At 41.0% G+C, this 18,847-nt stretch overlaps 1 protein-coding gene across 19 annotated transcripts in view; it reads right to left on the reverse strand.

Annotated features, from left to right (window-relative positions):
• Positions 1 to 78: 78 nt before the first annotated feature.
• Positions 79 to 18,847, reverse strand: part of LOC135484426 (serine/threonine-protein kinase MRCK alpha-like) — a 40,943-nt gene continuing 22,174 nt past the window's right edge. For 2 of the 19 annotated variants that reach the window (XM_064765864.1, XM_064765860.1), the window contains 18 exons: positions 17,379 to 17,408; positions 15,810 to 15,932; positions 14,050 to 14,293; positions 13,621 to 13,692; positions 13,015 to 13,301; positions 12,652 to 12,816; positions 12,070 to 12,142; positions 11,763 to 11,846; positions 10,995 to 11,075; positions 10,478 to 10,801; positions 10,213 to 10,320; positions 9,812 to 9,990; positions 9,492 to 9,579; positions 9,162 to 9,273; positions 8,908 to 9,028; positions 8,575 to 8,707; positions 5,390 to 5,535; positions 79 to 3,291 (listed from right to left, as the gene is read on the reverse strand). In XM_064765864.1, coding sequence (XP_064621934.1) covers positions 3,184 to 3,291; positions 5,390 to 5,535; positions 8,575 to 8,707; positions 8,908 to 9,028; positions 9,162 to 9,273; positions 9,492 to 9,579; positions 9,812 to 9,990; positions 10,213 to 10,320; positions 10,478 to 10,801; positions 10,995 to 11,075; positions 11,763 to 11,846; positions 12,070 to 12,142; positions 12,652 to 12,816; positions 13,015 to 13,301; positions 13,621 to 13,692; positions 14,050 to 14,293; positions 15,810 to 15,932; positions 17,379 to 17,408 — 2,478 coding nt within the window. In that variant the 3' untranslated portion in view covers positions 79 to 3,183. Of the gene's footprint in view, positions 3,292 to 4,428; positions 4,465 to 5,389; positions 5,536 to 6,147; positions 6,276 to 7,250; positions 7,325 to 8,005; positions 8,037 to 8,184; positions 8,212 to 8,574; positions 8,708 to 8,907; positions 9,029 to 9,161; positions 9,274 to 9,491; positions 9,580 to 9,811; positions 9,991 to 10,212; positions 10,321 to 10,477; positions 10,802 to 10,994; positions 11,076 to 11,762; positions 11,847 to 12,069; positions 12,143 to 12,651; positions 12,817 to 13,014; positions 13,302 to 13,620; positions 13,693 to 14,049; positions 14,294 to 15,809; positions 15,933 to 17,378; positions 17,409 to 18,847 lie in introns of those variants that run through there. The other 17 variants (XM_064765867.1, XM_064765865.1, XM_064765873.1 and 14 more) reach the window with 14 other exon arrangements.

Raw genomic sequence — 18,847 nt, forward strand, 5'->3', positions numbered from 1 at the left:
AGCTCAGCAACTCCCACTGCGTATCAGCCCACCTCAAGGAAGTCCTTCACAAAGACAACAGAAAAAGGAAAGACTGTCTTCATTTAATACATTACAATGGTTTATTGAAATAAAAGATACCTTAACAAAACAATGGCATATCTAGGAGGAGCTTGCACAATATCAAGCTCAAACTTAAGTACATTGGTGGCAAGGGTATCAGCCACATCTGCGACTCGCTTATAAATAACACACACTGATTACTAACCACATTTCCCGAATGCATTATTAATTAGCCCAAAATTTATAGGATTTTTTATTAGAACACATAACATGTACATTAACTCAGTGAGATATCAATTGACTTCAGAATCGCATTACCATAACGTACATGGAAACTCCTGTTTCTAACTAGTGAGTGATGTTGACATCATACGATGGCTGAAAAACACACCGAAGGAAATGTGTTTGTGGTAGCGATTTCTGCCGGTACCTACACCGTTACCAGTTATATGCAACTGCCAGTCGTCATGCCAGGCTCATTTTGATCATCTTTCAGGCACCTTATTAGTATTACTCCACAGAATGACATTACCGCCGCAGCAAGTGACCCAGGCAACCTTTTAAATTCCCTCGAACATCCTACTCTTTTACACTACTTGAAGAGGGAAATATCAATTCGTTTGAACCAAGCCCTGAGAGGTAATGACCTTCCAGGCCAAGTAAAAGCCCAGACAGATAATAACTATGACATCTTATCATTATAAACCATGATATGACTGGTATACATGTATATAAGGTCTGTCAAACTTTTCCATTTGTAAATGTCGATTTTCCTGAAAATCCCTGTGTTCATAGCACCCAAACTGAACTTTTCTGTGGATATGCCAAAGGCACAGTGTATTACAGAGAAATGGATTAATTGAGGATATCGGTGTTAATTATAACTAAGCAAGTGCTGGTGACGGTTACACTATACAATTCATACACACTTGCCACGTGAAACCAGCACTTAACGTCACCAGGCTGCAGGTGCTTTACACTATGTACATCATCTACTGTCTGTAGACATGGTGGGCTACAAGGTGACTAGTCCAAGGACACACAGGGCAGACGTTCTGCATGAATTGGCCCTCTTTAAATCAGGTACTGGCAATATAATCACTGAATATCAATCAAAGATGACATTGACACTGAAACTGAACTCAACACTGATTTTTTTAAACTGGAGTGGGTCATACAGCCCATATTTTGACTGCAGTCAAGAACAAACTTTTATGCACTAGTGAAGTTTAGAATTAGTCTAGTGTTACCAGTCTACATTTACTTTATATACAAATCCATCATAAATGCTTAGTTGTCCTTTTATCAATATGTTATTTATTAGTTACATGATACAAAGAATTGATGATAAAGACTAAGAATTTGGAACTTGAATGCCAGAAATGGTGGCGCCAATTTTGCTGAACTAAAATAGTTATCTTCATTTCTTCACGATAAAGATTTAACCAAGACAAACAAAATGAAACCTCATTTCGCACTGAACCCCCAAACATAGGAGATACAGGGCATATGTCAGAGTATAAAACCCTAGATGTGCTGTACAAGGGTGCAATATGGGGTCCATATCTTAGAGGGGTTTTAAGACCTCAATAAAATAACATTTGTTACACTAATGTCAGAATTTGGTATCTTGAACAAGACAAGGAGCTGTTGCAATACCTCCATATTCTTAGTCTTTATCAACTCTTGGTGATATTCCCTCACATGTGTATGCTGTCTACAGCAAGTGTGGTCATAAAAATCCTTATTGCCTCAAGTCAGTTCGTGTGTGTACAGGTAAAAACCTCCTCGAACCCTCCTGATAATACACAATTCCAGACAAGCTCAATGTTGTTTTCAGACAACTGTTTGATCATAAACATACTTTCCCTTTCTGGCTGACACTAACAATACAAAACAGCAACTGGATTCGAGTTGCAGGCAACAATTCTTTCAAACCATAGAAACTGAAGCAAGAAGCCATTTAAACAGACACCTAGGGATATTTGCCTAAATTCTGAAAAAAAAATTAAATTATTAAGCTTTGCCTACATTCCAACCAAGTTACACAGATTGCATGTAAACCTGACATAAGCTAGAAATGCACGAAGCTTAGATTCCAACCAAGTTACACAGATTGCATGTCGCAGCATTTGCTCTAAGTGTATCAGACAAGAAGTCCTCACATTTTTATTACACAATAAATACAAACGCATGTCCACAACAGGACACACACACATTTATAACCTATGATTATTCTTGTCTAAAAGCATATAAATAGTAGTTACATCGCCAGTACATACACACTATACAGCTCCACAGCACTGTAAAATACATCTGAAAAAGTCTGTACAAGTTTACTTATCATTACTATTAACTGTATCGGATTGTTTCACATAGTAAGATCATGGTCAGAAAGAGCAGGCCATTGCTGGAACGTACATCTCCATCACACTAACTAGGAACTTACACCTGTACACCAACATACACACAATGTACATAGGTCCTGTTCCTTGCTATTTTGAACTTGACATGATCAGATATAGTGGCACCATCACTAGAAGACAACCTAACAAAGCTACCTTTTAGAAGCCGCGTCGGAAATACACACAAGACATTATCACACATTGGAAATACATGCCACTTATTGCATCCATTACCCCAAACGCCCCATCCAGGAACCAAGTGAAAGAGAACACTGAATGTCTACATCTGTGTCTGAGAAAGTTCTCTGGTCCCTCCAAGAGAAACCTTCGGCATAAGTAACAGACAGACTTTCCTGTGTCTCATGTGAAATAGCCAGAAGAACTTCCCCGGGGAAAAAAACTTGGTCTTTTACCATGTATCTCAATATTTCCCAAGAATGACCCAATCTCCATCTGGTGTCCAGTAATGAAACCAGCCAACAGGACACACTTCTGTTGTTTGCTAATGAACACAGGTGAGATTAGTGAATAGAACAACATACTCTTGGAGACACAGTCCCCACCAGGCTTGGCCTGAAAAGACACAAGTTTACGAGGTAAACACAAGTCCAAAAACATGGCCCACAATTGGTGTAGACTGACGACCCTCCAAAATATTTCCATAGGAATCCTCAAATGATTCTCCCAGAACCGACATGCTCGAATCATTACAGAAGCATCAATGTGTGGACCCAGGCTACGAATCATCACAGTAACTCTGGCGGTTGGATCCAGGTGGGCTGCTGACGTTGCTGCTCTCATTGGAGGCAATCGACCGCCGAGAACTCTCTTCAAATTCGTAATCCTGAAACAGCCAAGAATTAAAGTTAGAATTCACGATCTCAATCTGACTTCATTGGTACAACAAGCTCACAAGAATACAAAGAACAAAGCCATAACATTATGACTTTTGTTTTGAATCACAAGTATTAACATTGGACCTTAGACACATCTCAAGAAATGTAAGGGAAATCCATCAAAGTCAAAGCTTTAACATAGCACTTAGGTCCCATTCTTTTATAGAGCACACGCTTTCCATGATTTGAAACAACTTGAGATTCAGAGGCCATTCCTGGAGGCTTTCAATTCTGATTTACACCAAAGCTGGATAAACACACACAAAACTGAACAGTTCAAGAAATTCGACACTTGTATGTAAATGTACTGTACCAATATAAGGTGACACAAAGCAAAAATAAGTGAATTCCATCAAAATCAGACGGGTTCAAAATGAAGCTGATATCATAAAGCTGGATTTTCAAGAACAAGTTTAACATCAATTTGACAACAATGATAGATTGTAAAATGCAAAAGTAACATATAAGCTGTGAATAGTGTAACAATTAGGTCTCAAGGTCATTCTAAACTGAATATCCTTTCTTGTTGACCCTAACAGAAACTTTTGATCAAGGTGTCTTTAGTTCCGGACGAAGACAACTAAAATATTAACACCACAGTTTGGTACAGAGACAAAAATAAAGTTGTCTTCTCGAAATATGTACAATCAACTAATTGTCATAAGTTTGAAGCAAAAGCAAAGACATCAGTTTGTTGCAACAAATCAAAACTGGTCATTTCAGCAGCCATTTTGTTCAGTGGAGGAGGATACAAAAAGTAAACAAGTCATACTAGCAGACGACACGGGTGATTGTAAACAGTGGGAAGGTGTGCTGATGATACCAGTAGAACAACACCAGGATCGAACACTGCCACCCTAACAACTCACAACAGAACAGTGTCAACTCCTCTGCTCTGAAATGACGACTGGCAAATGGAGCCTCGTGCAAATCATCCGTTGTTAGCAGAGTGTTTCATGAGCTTGCCTCTAAACAAGTTGTCACAGATCTGGTCAGAGGCTAGGGTGTCAGTATACTGAAGGTGATAGATTGGTATGTGAGCACACCATGCATACATAATGAAATAATTGAAGACAGATTATCACCTGGTGTTACACATCGTAGCAACCATTCAATGTCAGCTGAGGTGGGATGAGAGCGAGCATTCATCGTTAGATAACACAAAATAGTCTTGATTTGCATTTATCATTCAAGATCATAGAAGATGAGATTTTACAATTGGTAAATTTCTACATGGTTAGGATCACTGAAGTAATGTCTCTGAATGTTGTACAAGAGTCTGGCATTGTCAAGATTTGAAACGGCAATGTGAAATGAATCGCATTAGTAACTTCCACACAAACAGAAATTGGTTTCATATTTTCATATTTTACACATGCACTGTGAAATCAAATAGAAACGAAAACCAAATATTGGCAGTTAGTCAACCTCGGTTATGTGAGCACTTGAGAAGCAACATGTGACAAATTGACAGGGTCTTTAGGTTCCAACTAGGGCAAGCTTCATTTCAGGTACTGGACATCTAGACATTCGGATTCTGACCTTTTCAAGACAGTAAATCATAATTGAGATTTTTCATGTTTTGATTTGTCAGATAGCTTTCAAGATTAAAACTGAAGGCTGCTACAATTCTCAAATTTTATTTTCTGAGTTCTAAGTATTTTTGTCACATCAACCCTTTTTATCAATTTCCACACAACCTGACATTTCACACATCACAAGGTATTATAGGGCATGCAAGAACATTAGACATTTTTTTGTACATTCCACATGCCTCATGACAGTTTACAGTAATGCACAAAATCAAGGGAAGTCTGAGGTCTGGTCACTGCACTCAAGACAACATTCTCCTCATTAGGTCTTCTTTCAAGAGACCCTTTTGTCAACAGTGAACCTTGGCTACCTTAGATAATATCAGAGCAAAAAATGGGCCCTGAGACCAGATCCACTTTTGGAGAAATCTGAATCAGTTCTTCTGCTATTTCTGAGTGAAGGTGGCCTGCAGGCTTATTTGAAATGGGCAAAGGTGCAGCAGGGGGGACTTACCTCATATATTGGTGATGCCAGGAAGTTAGCGAGTGGGTCCTGGGAGGAACTGGTGGAGCCATCTGGAGAGACGCTTGGAACTGCAGACAGGGATCGGGGTTCATTACTCTTGCTACCGGGGGAATTTTTCCTAAGCTGGGGGTTTCCTGCAAGGAATGATTTCAACGTGAAGGAGGCGACTGGACAGAGCTAGCGATGGGGGGGGGGGGGGGGGGGCTATGGCAAAGGAAGCGGGGCAGGCATAAATACATTTGGTAGTGGTGAAATTTTGTGTTTTGGCTTTTCAGTGCGATGGCAATTCCAGCACCAAAATTGTTTTGTTGCAGAGGCCACGGAAGAGGGAAAACACTGATCAGTTCATTTGAGAAATAGGCTGAGGAGTCTTGCACATTTCAACAGACTTTGAAAATAATCCAAATCCTGCCTCAACCTATCATTATCAAAGGTTTCAAAGAGCTTTGAATGCACTCACAGAAAGGAAACTAATGTGAAAACCACACCACTACCTTGAATAAATAGTAATGTCCACCTCATCTTGACTTGATACTTGAACTTATATACAAAGGTCAAGGTTGCTAATCAAGGTCATATCAAGGTGAGGAGGACTCGAAGGTTAATAAGAATCAGTACAAAAAAGTAACTGACAGGTCAAAACATATACATCTGGGCAGGAACTAAACAAAGGGGGTTAATATAATGGTTGGTTAAGAAAACACGCTTGTTTCATTCCTGGCAGACGCTATAGGTAAAGTTACTACCATTCAGAGAGTTCCAGGGAAGTTATGAGACAGGGCCCCGCTTAAAGCCATCACTGACTTTGGCCGAGGAGGCAGAGCATTCTTGGCGTCAGAGCCAGTAGACTTTTTCCGAAAGGGATTACCGGTACCTAGAAAGCATGGATAAACAGAGATGGCTTAGGATGTTTAGTCTGATGGTGTAACTCGTTATTAGAATAAGTCAAGAAAGAAGCCAGAGAAAGCCAGTCTATGACATGACACATTCCTGGAATGTAAGACTTTAGAGGGTGTTTTTGTAAAGTGGAGGGAAGCTGAGAAGCAAGGGAGCAGAAAGATCGTCTGCACAACTTTATGATATGTAAAGAAGCACATCTGAGTTCATATTTAAAGGGTACCAAAGAACCTTACATGCCTTCGGACACAAGTTTTTGCTGATCGCTAAACACATGCACGTGAACTAACCAGGCCAAATGCATCTAGGGTGCTATAACCCCAACAAATTGTTGATACATGTGATATTGCACCGGTAGTCAAACCTGTTCACTAAGTTAAAATTCTACAGATCTACATTTGCTACAACATGATTTCACCCAACCAGGCAGACCACAAAAACTTCTGAAATGACCCCAGAAACCCCCACCACCTTTAAATGTGTTTAAATAAATGAGTGGTCTGACCCTTCTTCCATGCGTGCAAAATACAAGGTCAGCTCAGATTAAAAATGGGACCAATTAAGAAAAACATGCTCTCATCCTGAAAAGGTGAATGCATATAAAAAATGGTCCTATGCAAAATGAAAGCCCTGAATGACCAAAGACCCGAGGTTATGTCATCTACTAGGACCACCAGGATTAAACCATACTCCCACAATGGATTATGGATCAACATAATCAACACTACTTATCTATCAAGGATATTAATTGTTGATCAATCAATTAGCATATACTTAATTAGCTGTCAATCACTACTTCAATCACTATTTTAGCTAAAGAATTGATTAAACAATTAAATCGTATTGACAGACAAGCGAAAAATTAATTGGTAACTGAATAATTGGCAAAGCAGTGTCCAACCGATATAACCAGCACTATATCTAGTCATAAGTGAACATGACAAGGGCTTACAATAAACAGGGCACTCAAACTGACTTTGGGTTGCTACGCTTCACTTTCATTTCTATCATCAAGGTCATTAGTGCCTGAAATATGAAGGTCAAGGTAAAACCATCTCCCAAGGTCAAATCACCGTTTTCATTGTTTTCAAATATTGAGCCGAGAGCACGTGAGGTAATCTGACTCATTATTGGCTCACAGGACAAAATATGGATGGGGGTACTGAACATTTGCAGTCGTTCATTACTGAGTGTTTTAAGGCTTAATGATTGGGCTAGGTTATGTTCCAATTATGGGAGGAAACCTGGATAACTGTTGTAACATATACTCCACCACAAGCTGTGTAAGAGGGTAACCCAAGTGCATGTACCAGGGATAGTTGAAAGCCCCAATCCAACAGGGATACATCTTTCTGCCCAGACACATTGTATGAGAGGCCTACTGATACTGGTACCAAGGCAGAAGATGAGGTAACTGGAGGAAACTCCAGATGTTAGGACAAGTTCTCCCTGAACTCTGCCATGTGCAACCTGATTCTGATCAAACCAAGGTTGCATATAGATGGTGCTTATGGATATTAATCACTGCACAACAGGTGTGCAGTAGGCTTGTTAGATTGCACAAGGAAAGTTTCCCAACTTTACAACGTAAGAACCGTTAGAAAATGTTGATGATGTATCATTTTTACAATTGACTGGGTTGGAGCGCAAGGAGAACAACAAGAAGAGATGATAAAGGTGAGAGAAAGGTTAAGAAATGGCACCAACCAGTGAAGTTGATTGCCTTACTACTGAGGCACTGCAAGTAAGAAGATGGTTTGGAAAAACAAGCCATATTTCAACAGGGCAGATGCTTAGCTGTTCGGTGGGAGGGTGCATCGAAGAGATGCCGATGAGGGGCATGTTCAGTCACTTTATTAGGCATTCCTGCTTTGGAGCAAAATTACCTTTTATGATGAACTTGATGAAATCATCTAGATGAATTGAGAAGAGAGGTCTTCGTGCAGTTTATTAGTTTTCTGACAGAGAAAGTCAGCGAAAGACAAACTAGCAGCAAGCTACGTGCTCAAGCTCAGAAAGCTAGAGAAAGTATCATTATCATAAAAAGAGAAGATTTGTGGCCAAGTAGGGCCCATTGTTGATACTGTCATGAGAGGACTTATAATAGAGAAAAGACACAGCATCTCAGACAGTTTAACAATATTTCGGGACCCGTGACTTTGTCCACAGTTTTGAATTATCTCCAAGAACGACTCCTCAGAGCCGAGGAAATTGAAGTCCCAAGCTGAGAAAGGTGTGGTTTTGAGCTGAATTACGATCTCTGTTTGACTACCTACCATTATGATGTGATCCGCCCATACTGATGGGTCTTCTGCCCATACTAGACACAGATGATGATGAGGATGTAGACTCGGCCTTTGGTGGGAACATACTCATCACTCGTTGTTTCTTTTCCTCCTCTGCGACAGCCTGGAATAGACGGAAACATCAGTTAGACAAGGAGTCAATCTTTGAACAGCTCCACCATGTGTTAGTAGGTTCTATGTACCATAGTGTAAGAGACATGCTTTCCCTTGTTTCATAGTGCAGAGTGAAAGAGATCAGTAGGTCTACGCTTGGAAGAAGTCACATATAGAATCTGAAAGCCAAGATAAAAAGCTTCTACTTACAGCTGTATGAGCTCCTCTAGGCAGGTCAATGAGCATCTGCATGCCCTCGCCGGGACCCATGTGAGAGACGTGGCTGAAGTTAGATGGCCCAGAGATCAACCGAGATTTCCGCTCCAGACTACTGCAATCAGAAAGAACCATGTGTTACTAGATGTCGTGGATGGTGAAGGTGGGAAGGTTAGAAATATCTCATTGTTGTGGGGAGCCCACCGATTGCAATTTTACAAGAAAATGTAACTAAATATATTACAAACCTCTTGGCAGCTTTCTCCTCTTCCTTTGTTTTGAAAGAAAACCGTCTCGTCTTGTTCCGCGCGGCAAGTCTCTGCTTGCCGCTGATGTCTGGTATCACAATCTTGTCTTCTTCTGAAACGTCCAAATGACAAACAATCATAAATAACTGCGACAAATCGCGGGCTTTACCTCTCACTCAACAGAAGAGAAATGTCAAGTAACATGTCTTGCTCAAGGACACCGGAGACAAGTCATGAAAGGTACCTTGACAGCTAAGAACTAGTACTAGAAACGCCATGAGAAAACACCACATTAAAGTCAAGAGTCGATGTCCAAAAGTCTATCCTTACCTAAGTTGACTTTTCTTAAGTAGACCAATCTGACAACGTCTGGGACATTACTCAGACATATAGCACCTTCTCGATCAAGGGGTTTCATCTGAAACAGAAACAAATTGGAATAAGAAATTTACACCAGGTCTCGGACATGTGGTGCTTCCTTTTCAGTGATAGATATTCTAATGGAATGAGGTACACACAGAAAGGCAAATATTTCAAATTTTGTGCCAGAGGTATCAAAGTTTGGACCATAGTGACGTCCTTTATAGCTGCTCTCAAACAAAGCGGAATGGCAACTTGAAATCTTCAGAGTGAGTTTAACCAGGACTGACCTTCTTGATGGTTATCGTCTGTATCCACTCGGACGTGTTGACATCAAACACATAGATATCGTTCTCCGTGTGACAGAGCAGATAAGGCTCACTGTAACTAATGGCCTGGGGGAGAGCTGGCCACATGATCTCGTGGAGACGCTTCCGTCTGCCGGTGTTATCCACGTAGATACCGAGATCTGAAAGATAAGGAAGAGGAAAACATTAGATGTGGTAGCTCTTCCCTCCTAGGAAACTGCACATATTGCTACAGAACTTGAGCATATTCTCCTCTGGTTGATCATGGACCAAATGTGTTCTCAGTCTGCGGTGTAGAATACTAAACTGGACAATAGACATCGCTGTGTAGTCATGATGACACCGATATGAGAGCGGACGCCATAAGGCCTGCATCTACTTACATGTGAAAACTAAAAGGTACTCTCTATCTGAAAGTTCAACGGCCCACAGAGCATCCATGGGACTCTGTAGAAGGAACTGTAACGTGTGGTCTTCAGGGTTGACAAGAGCTGAAAGAACAGGAACAGTCATTCAATGAAAGTTACAGATAATGTTCAGGTCTACTGAAAGGTTTCGGGATACACTGGGTCTGATGACTATCTGAGTCATCTCTAAAATAGTTGATATCAGACTATTACCAAACTTGAACGTTCTGAGCCAACTTACATATCGGAGCACCATCCCCCTGCACGCTGTAGAGGGCAAAACACGATGGGTATCCCACACATAGCCTCTCATTCATCATCTCAATGAACTGCACGTGCCCGGGACATAAGATCTCCTTGACTTTCCGATGACGCTGTCGCGTTCGATTCAGTTCATAGACTACCACAGTTCTCTTTATTGCCACACACAAACACGTGCTCGTCCCCTGGCGCACTAATCCAGTACAGAATGTCGTACATCCTTTGCTCTCTGCAATTTTAACCGATTCCACGTCAAAGCCTTCTAATACTGTTAGTGGCGTGAGACGTATATGCCTCTGTTTCCCTGCAAGTCAGAAATAACAGACTTTAGAAAAGCTTCAAAATAGATACATGTACATGTAGTTTTAGCTCACAGTCACAGCAAGAACCCAGAACAGGGGCACTGAGCTCTCCACACAAAGGTCAAATGGTCCATTTCAACTGATTGCTTAGAAATTACAAGACAAGCAACTCCACAGAAGTTGTTGACCACCCACCTGATATGACTACAATCAGCTGTTCTCCTCGAACTATCTCGATTTGTTGCACACTTTTACGTTCTCCTATTCTTGTCACAGCTGAAATACAGACGCATGAATATGTTATGACCTGGACATCAAATGTGGAGAAGCAGAAGATAGTAACACTCTCATGACCTAACAATCACTGGTTCCTGGATCTCAGATATAATTCTGCATATGTGATAGAGATGTGTCATCAAATTTGTCTGAATCTTCATGTCACTCAAGTCAACATGGCGTACTTTCTAGAAAGCTAATTTTAGACCGAGTGCAGAGCACTATAGTCACAGTACAGGCAGGCACATGCGATTTTGAATCAGGACACACTTCATTTGCAATCGAGAAACAAGTTTTATCAGAAATCACCCAGGATAGTGGGAAGAATAAAAAATTTCAGATTCATATGTACACAAGCAACTTGAAAATTTCAGTAAAATCCAAGAAAATTTTATAGGCATAGAAAGGAAAGGAAACAAAGCAATCAGGTCAAGGGGGTCCATGTTTGAGACGTCTACTACACTTATACAAAAGAAATGTTTAGTACTAAAGAAAAGTAAACCACTATGTACATGTAAGACAGCACTAGTCAACTGTTTACCAAAAAAAAGACAAAAAGGTCAAATTGTAGAAAGCCTGGGTCTAAAATCCCGGCAAAAATAGACAAAGCGACATTTCAAAGGTAACCATCATACCACCCCATGCCCACCTCCAGAAGCAGGCAAATAATATAATCTGGTAACTCACCCTCCTTCTGGAAGAACTCACCATCTTTATTTAGATCTATACAATGAAGGCCTTCCTCTGTTCCTAGTAAAAGGTTCGTGGAATCTGAAATCAGCAAAGGATGTTAGTCTGATTAGGGGAGAGAAAGTAACAAGGAAAGAAATTGAGTTTGCATGAGATAGTGCTGGTCTCAAAGGGGATGCTGATTATCAACTCGGTTAAAATTGGAATGAATGTTTCCAGAATCTTACATGTAAAACATCACTGTGATGGTATCAGAAGTTACACATCATTGATTGCAATACCATGGAATACTGGAATCACCTACCTATAACAGCTGCAGATAATGCATTCTTTAGTAATGTTAATGAACTGTCGTAGATTTCTTTGGCTTTGAAAACCTGAAACACAACACACAAACAGAATGTAATGAAAACATTAGAAAACATTAGAGAAAAGAGTGTCTATGGTGGCCTTAACCAGTATATTCATTCTATTGAGTACCGCCTCGCAATGTGACAGGGCCTTTATCAACCATCATGACCAGCACAAACGACATGATAAACAGCAAGAGCTCATGGCTTGGAAATTGTATTAGAATGAGTAAATCACCTGTTACAAAAGCTTATTGACCGAAACAGGTTGCCAACAAGAGAATGGAAGCTTTGGATTTGAGAAGATACAAAGATCATAACCAATCACAGGAAAGAGAAGTATTCAGTTAAATTGATACACACAATAACCACAGATGACGCCCAGAGTACCGAAGTAAGGTAAAGAGAGTCGTGAGATTCTGACAGAAATTGAGAGAACTGATTGAAATCTTAAAGCTCTACCACATTTAGTCATCCTTGCTTAACAAACAAATGTGTCAAGCAGCGAATGAAAGAGGAAAGAACCCAATACCTACGCGGTTAGCTGTACTGCTTACACTATTGTCAGATAGTTTGGTACTCCTAAGGATTTTGAGAAGTTCGGTGAGCGCGCCAACCCAGCGCTGTTTGTCCTTAGGACTGTCTGCTAGCATTAGAACGTGGAATTTGGTTCCGGGAGGATTCATCTCGGAAGTTGTGACCTGGAACACAAGTCAGAAGATCTTACGCAAACTGTCAATATGAAGGACAAATGAGCATGTTGGGTACTGGGTAAGGTGTACAACTCTCAAATCAAGGATCGTGGGCCCCATGCCTGGTCTGGTCACCTCTTTGTCGGAACCAGATCAAGCTCAGGTGAGGTGTTTGTTAACACATATTCACAGGACCTTTCTACTCACCCTAAATATACTTGGTATATCTTTCTTAGTTGCATGAATGACATCCTGATCATGGACAGATGAGACTTCAAACTCCTCATCCCTCATGTCAAGGACTTCACTCACGTAGACACATGTCTGGCCATTCCTGTCTGGGTTTATATCGTAGAGGAAAAGCTTGAAGTCGCACACGACGATGAACTGTTTCATCCACCCTCGGCGTATTCCCCCAGGCTTTGGTACCTTGACATAGCCCTCGTAGGCTGTCCCAACACCTCGTGTGGGGTCAATACCCATCGGACGTTTGCCTGTAGAGGAAATATCACTGTCAAATTAGAGCAAAGTCTTCTTCATTAGCAGTGATAGTTACATTCACTACATCAAGTGGTCCACTGATTCTGCTGGCAGTTTATTTTAGGGCATTGGGCACGAGGAAGGTTTTTCAGATTTCGTTACAATTATGCTTACGTGAACACCAATCCTGGCAAGCAGAGCATTATTTCAACTGAACAGACAAGACAAGGAGCAGCACCAACCCCTGCTGACCAACAGTACAACAATACCAATTCAAGAGACAATGAGAAATAACTGACAAAATCAGCAGGTAACTTTTCCTTTCCTACTAACCTTGATCGCTGGGTACTGGGCAGACCTGTGGTGCTTTCTCCGTGCAGGCAACATGGCAGGTGTATGAACAACCTGAAACCACGAATAGAATATGTCAGTCGTTAGAGTAGTTTATAGCGAATAAAACACAAGCAACGATCTACGTATTCTCGACGTTTCGTGTATTTGACACTTTTTCAAAGAGATACAGAATCCAAAGATCAACCAGGTTTTATATAAAATTTAACAGAGATTCTGGTTTGCGCTATGCTACGTCTTAACATACGCCATCAGCGACCTCGTGTCGTGATGTGCTTTGTTGATATTTACATTGATTTCTATTGGCTGAGTCGTTAGAGTAGTTGTAATGAGAAAGAGTCAATGAGTGATGGTCATCTTCTTCTGGTAACCATTAGTAGTAGAGGTATATGACAAACTAAGAAGTAGTACCTTCACAGATAGTTCCCTGTCTCTGGAGACCGACCAGAAGCGACGTACACTTCTGGCACTTGACAGGCGAACTGAAAGATCGGATAACGAAGCGATGAGCTTTAGGTTGTTGGGCTTGCTGTGACAGTGAAGCAGCGGGAGGAGGCGGAGGTTGGACTGTCGGTTTCGCCAGAGCTGGAGATGACGGCGCCGGATCCGTGGAACGCTTGCCATCTTGATTCTGCACGGCATCATGGTATTGTTCCTGGAATAAACAAGGTCACAGTCAAGGTTATTTGTTTCCCTGTTGTCATTTTCTAAAAACAATTCTTGCTCAACGAATCAAAGTTCATACGATAGTTAGTTCATGTGAAGGAACTGAAACTGGAGTTAATTCTTCTAGAGGGCAGGAATTAAAAGCATGTCTTGTGAGTTGTTTTGAAAGGATGATAGATGATAAAATGAAAATATGAATCAGTCTTACTATTAAGCTTCAAGCATATGCCGCAACAACAGTGCGAGGACGGTCAAAGTATGATTTTTGTAGCAACTGAGACATAGGCCTACTATAGGCAATCACATGCAAGCGTGCTCTCTTTGCAAGCAAGCAATCTAAGTCTAAGGCAAGTATCTAGAGTTCTACAGTGGAGTGGAAGCACTAGTAAGTGAGAATGAAGGGGGGGAGAAATGAAGGCCAGGTACAAGAAGTACCTAGTTGTATTCAGATTTGTCTTTGCTGAAACAAGTTGAAAAGGACAAGTCCATTTCAAAGGGATGCATGAGGGGAACGAGAAAATTTATTTATAAATACATTCTGAGAAATATGGTGCCTGTTAAAATGCACTATTCCTGGGCTATTGCTAAGATTGATAGGTCAGAGAGCATACAAGAAGTCCCTATATCTAGGTGCAATGGTCACTATCATTATCAAAGGGATTCAAATATACTCGAACTCACCAGAGGTAGTTGAGAAGTGGGGGAAAAAGATGGAAGAGACATTAATAAATGAATAACAACACACAGAATATAAGCAAGGAAGCATCGCTGTATTCATTGTCATCTTAGAACAAAGTGACCAAGAGTCTATCTGCGAAGTGATGGCATTGTTTGAATTCAGCCGCGTCTGCACCAGCTCATGCATTGAGGTTTTAGCATTCTGTTTGCTTCTACGCATAACACTGCCACAATATCAAGTACAGACAACATGTTAACAGTCACAACATCATTTCCTCTAAACTGACGATTCAGCAGTTATTATAGAACTAATACTCCTCCCAAATCCAACTTCATACTTATCATGTAAATATGACACTGCTTAAGTTCTGATCAAAATGGGAAAAAAGCAGTAGCTGTTCATACAAAGATGTAACAAGTTTACTCCATAAATCACAAACACGATAAGGCCGAAGTTACATAGACCTCATTCGTTCATTTCCCAGGACTCATTTTCCCCTTTTGCTTTCGTTCCCCTGTAAAAGCACGGCCTTGTGGCGTGCATTCACCGAGGAATGAAAGAAAAACCCGGAAAGTGACTCGTGGTAAATGAACGAATGAGGTCTATGTAACTTCGGCCTAAGGCGTATCCACGAGATGAAATACACAAGGATGATGGTATACTTTCTTTTATCTTATGACACAATGAGAGTATAGGTTCATATGATACATGGTGACAAAATGACAAGATGACAATATGAATACATAACACACATGCAGAGGAAGTCGGTCGCATGACACCGGAGGGCGCCACACGACCAGCAAAGCAAACGCATGCTAATATTTACCATGTATAAACTTACACTTCCCAGCGAGGAGTTTCGACTCGCCTGGGAGGAGGGTGCGTTGCTATTTGAGAATTCCCCGCTCCCGTACTCGAAATCTCGGTACGATTCCCCTTCACCAAAAGACTGAAATGAAAGCCAATAGGGAGGTTTAAAGGAAGCAAGTGCAACCTAGATGCTAGCACAAGGCATGATGCACAGCAGTCTCTAGGACGGAAAGACTCAAATTTCCATGCGTGAAACTCAATTTTTCTTCAGTTGTTTCAGTTTGCTTCGAAAAAAATTGAGAAAAATTTCAAAAAATATTTTGAAATGACCACACTCTTAACAAAATGCCCCGCCCCCTTTTTCCAATTTGGGTCTTTCCTTTTGTGGAGAATGCTTTATTAGAGGCAAAAATCAAAATGCAGTGCCTGAAATAAGAAGAGCAATGGAAGTAAGTTCAATGAAGCAGCTAAACTGTGATGATGGAATGATGAAATGAATGACGCATAGGCCAGGAGTCAGCAGTTTTTAGACAGCAGGCTTCAGGTCAGAAAAATACGAAGGATCTTAATAAATGATTTTGTCATGAATATTCTATGGGTTTATACAGGGAGTCAAAGTCACAAGCCCTTCATTATCAGCCAGGCATTTGTTTATGCCAATGGCAATAATCTTCCCGACACGTAGATTAAAATACAATGACATTTTAAACCATAAAACAGAAAACGATTCACAGTGGAAGGATTTGATTATTCGTTAGTACTATGCTAAACTTTTTACACATTTTGTTAGTAAAATGTGGTGGACAGTCATTAGTGCAAGGGAAGGAGGGGAGAGACAGACCAAGAAGCAGGTTCTCTCTATTACAGAGGTCGATTCGAATGGAAACGACCAATTTAGGACCCATGTAAACTGTCCATTCCTCAAAGGGAAGGTTCCAGTGTAGTGTAAACCTAACTGAAAGTATCAGTAGCAGTGCAATTCTGACAGATAGGCTAAAATATGAACAAGTTTGTCTCAGTAATCCCCTTTAATGTCTATACAGGGGGACCCCTGGACAGGTGTTGCACAGTACTTATGTTGAATTGATAAACTCTCTTGGAATCAAAGTTAAAACTAACAACAGGTTATGAGTATTAGTTTGAACTAAACAGAAGTCGAGTTGAAAGTTGGTCCAGGTTCTTGAGAAATGAGAATTTTCGTTTTCTTTTTCTTGGGTGGCTTTCCCTGGGACTTTCCTCTAATTTCCTCAGATCTTGTTTCCTAACCTTTGCCCATTCCTGACTTCACTTGAACTTCAAACTTCCTTTTCTGAAGAACTTGGACAAAACTAAAGACAGATGTTGTGAGAGGGGAAAGAAAGAGAGTGCATTAGGGACAGTGAACTCAGAGAGAAAACAAGGCCGTTTCATGAAGAAACGTTGAGCAACCTTTAAAAGTGTTTGAAGAGATAAAGAAATGACACTTTCAAAATTTGGTTGCTCTAGTTGTGCAGGTGACAACACAACAAAAATGTTGCCCTCGGCACAAAAAGAACCAGTCAAAGCAGTCTTGGCAGAGAGAGGGATGATTTGTACAAGTACCAACCTGGCTCATATTGTCATGAGAATTTGGAAACTGCAACAAAACGAAAGCTTGGGAGTGAGTACAGGGGGAACATAATGACAGAGTTAAAGTCCATTGTTGATGCTTTGGTAGCATGCATGGGAAAGTATTAGAGGCAACAGAACAAAATGACAAGTCCACAGGTAATACAATCAGAGGCAAACCGGAAAATGGAGGCAAGTCATGGCAAAGGGAATCTCAAGGGTGACAGTCTACAACAGATGCAGGGTGGTATTTAGTCTGAAAATCAGGTAATTTGTACTTAGTGATCACCTCCACGTCTTAATCATTCACTACAGTAGATGACGTTTCGCAATGCTGCAAATGATGCCGTAGCCAACTGAATAATATCGAAGTCGTCTCATAGTGAACTGGTTAAAGGGTGGCTATAGGCAGGAGCCAGGTGGGCCGGAGTCAGGTGCCTCCACTAACTCACAGTACCTGGCACTATTGGTCACGCAGACTTACACCTGAGTGGTACTGCTTGAAACAATGAGAGAACAGAACTGTTGATAAAGAAGCCAAACCGAAAATGAATCAAATCAATGAAAGAGACGAAACAAAGCAAACAGTCCAACATGAGGTAGTCCTTATTGTTTTGCCAGTCTATACCTCAAAGTTAAGACATGGCATCAAAGGCAGAGAGAAGCAAGCAATGAATACATCTTGCTGAGGAACACAAAGGGAAAGAAATTGAAGTAACTCTCTTGTGAGTCAGACATACAGTCTGGCCAAGTGTCATACAGGCTTATCCCATATACCGGTACCCAAAGTTGAACAACATAACACCAAGAGGTCCCAAGTCGTAATGTAGGACAGGATTATTAAAACTGAATGCGTACTAACAGCATATAAAAGTATAAAATTATCTCAGTTGGTGATTTAAGTATATGTTTCATAGCTATTAATCACGACCCTCTGTCGGCTCTGTCTTCGAGACAACCGTCGCTCGGAGAGTCGGCTGCGAGTGGGTGAGCTGGGAGGGGAGTTGGGCACTGAGAGAGTGCCACCAGGTACTGAGGTGGCGCCCTCTTTATGGACAGAATCTCCCGACGCCCCGGCCTTTGTCGGGTTGTCACCTTTTCGAGCGAATAGCTGTGTGAAAGAAGGGAGATATAAAATGAGGACTGGCTTCGAGGAGAAATGGAATGGGCTTGCTTCTCGTCACCTATACCCTTAGTCTAAATGGGACAAGAAGCAGTCAAACCAGGGGCTGTGAAATCAGCCACAGAAAACAGAGAAGCGAGATGTCCCCACGGATGATAGTGTGTGATTTCTGTTCTAAAGAAAGGCACATTCATTGAATTCAACAGTCGGAATATGCACCCAGATAATGGTTCTAACTTTCACAACTTTGTATCACAGACATAAGGGAGTAGGCCCTGCATGCAAAATCACCTTTCCTGAGAATTAGAAACCACCAACTGAAATTCTTGGGATGTCAAATGGTG

This window comes from Lineus longissimus, chromosome 3 (genome assembly GCF_910592395.1).
Source record: "Lineus longissimus chromosome 3, tnLinLong1.2, whole genome shotgun sequence".
Classification (NCBI taxonomy): domain Eukaryota; kingdom Metazoa; phylum Nemertea; class Pilidiophora; order Heteronemertea; family Lineidae; genus Lineus; species Lineus longissimus.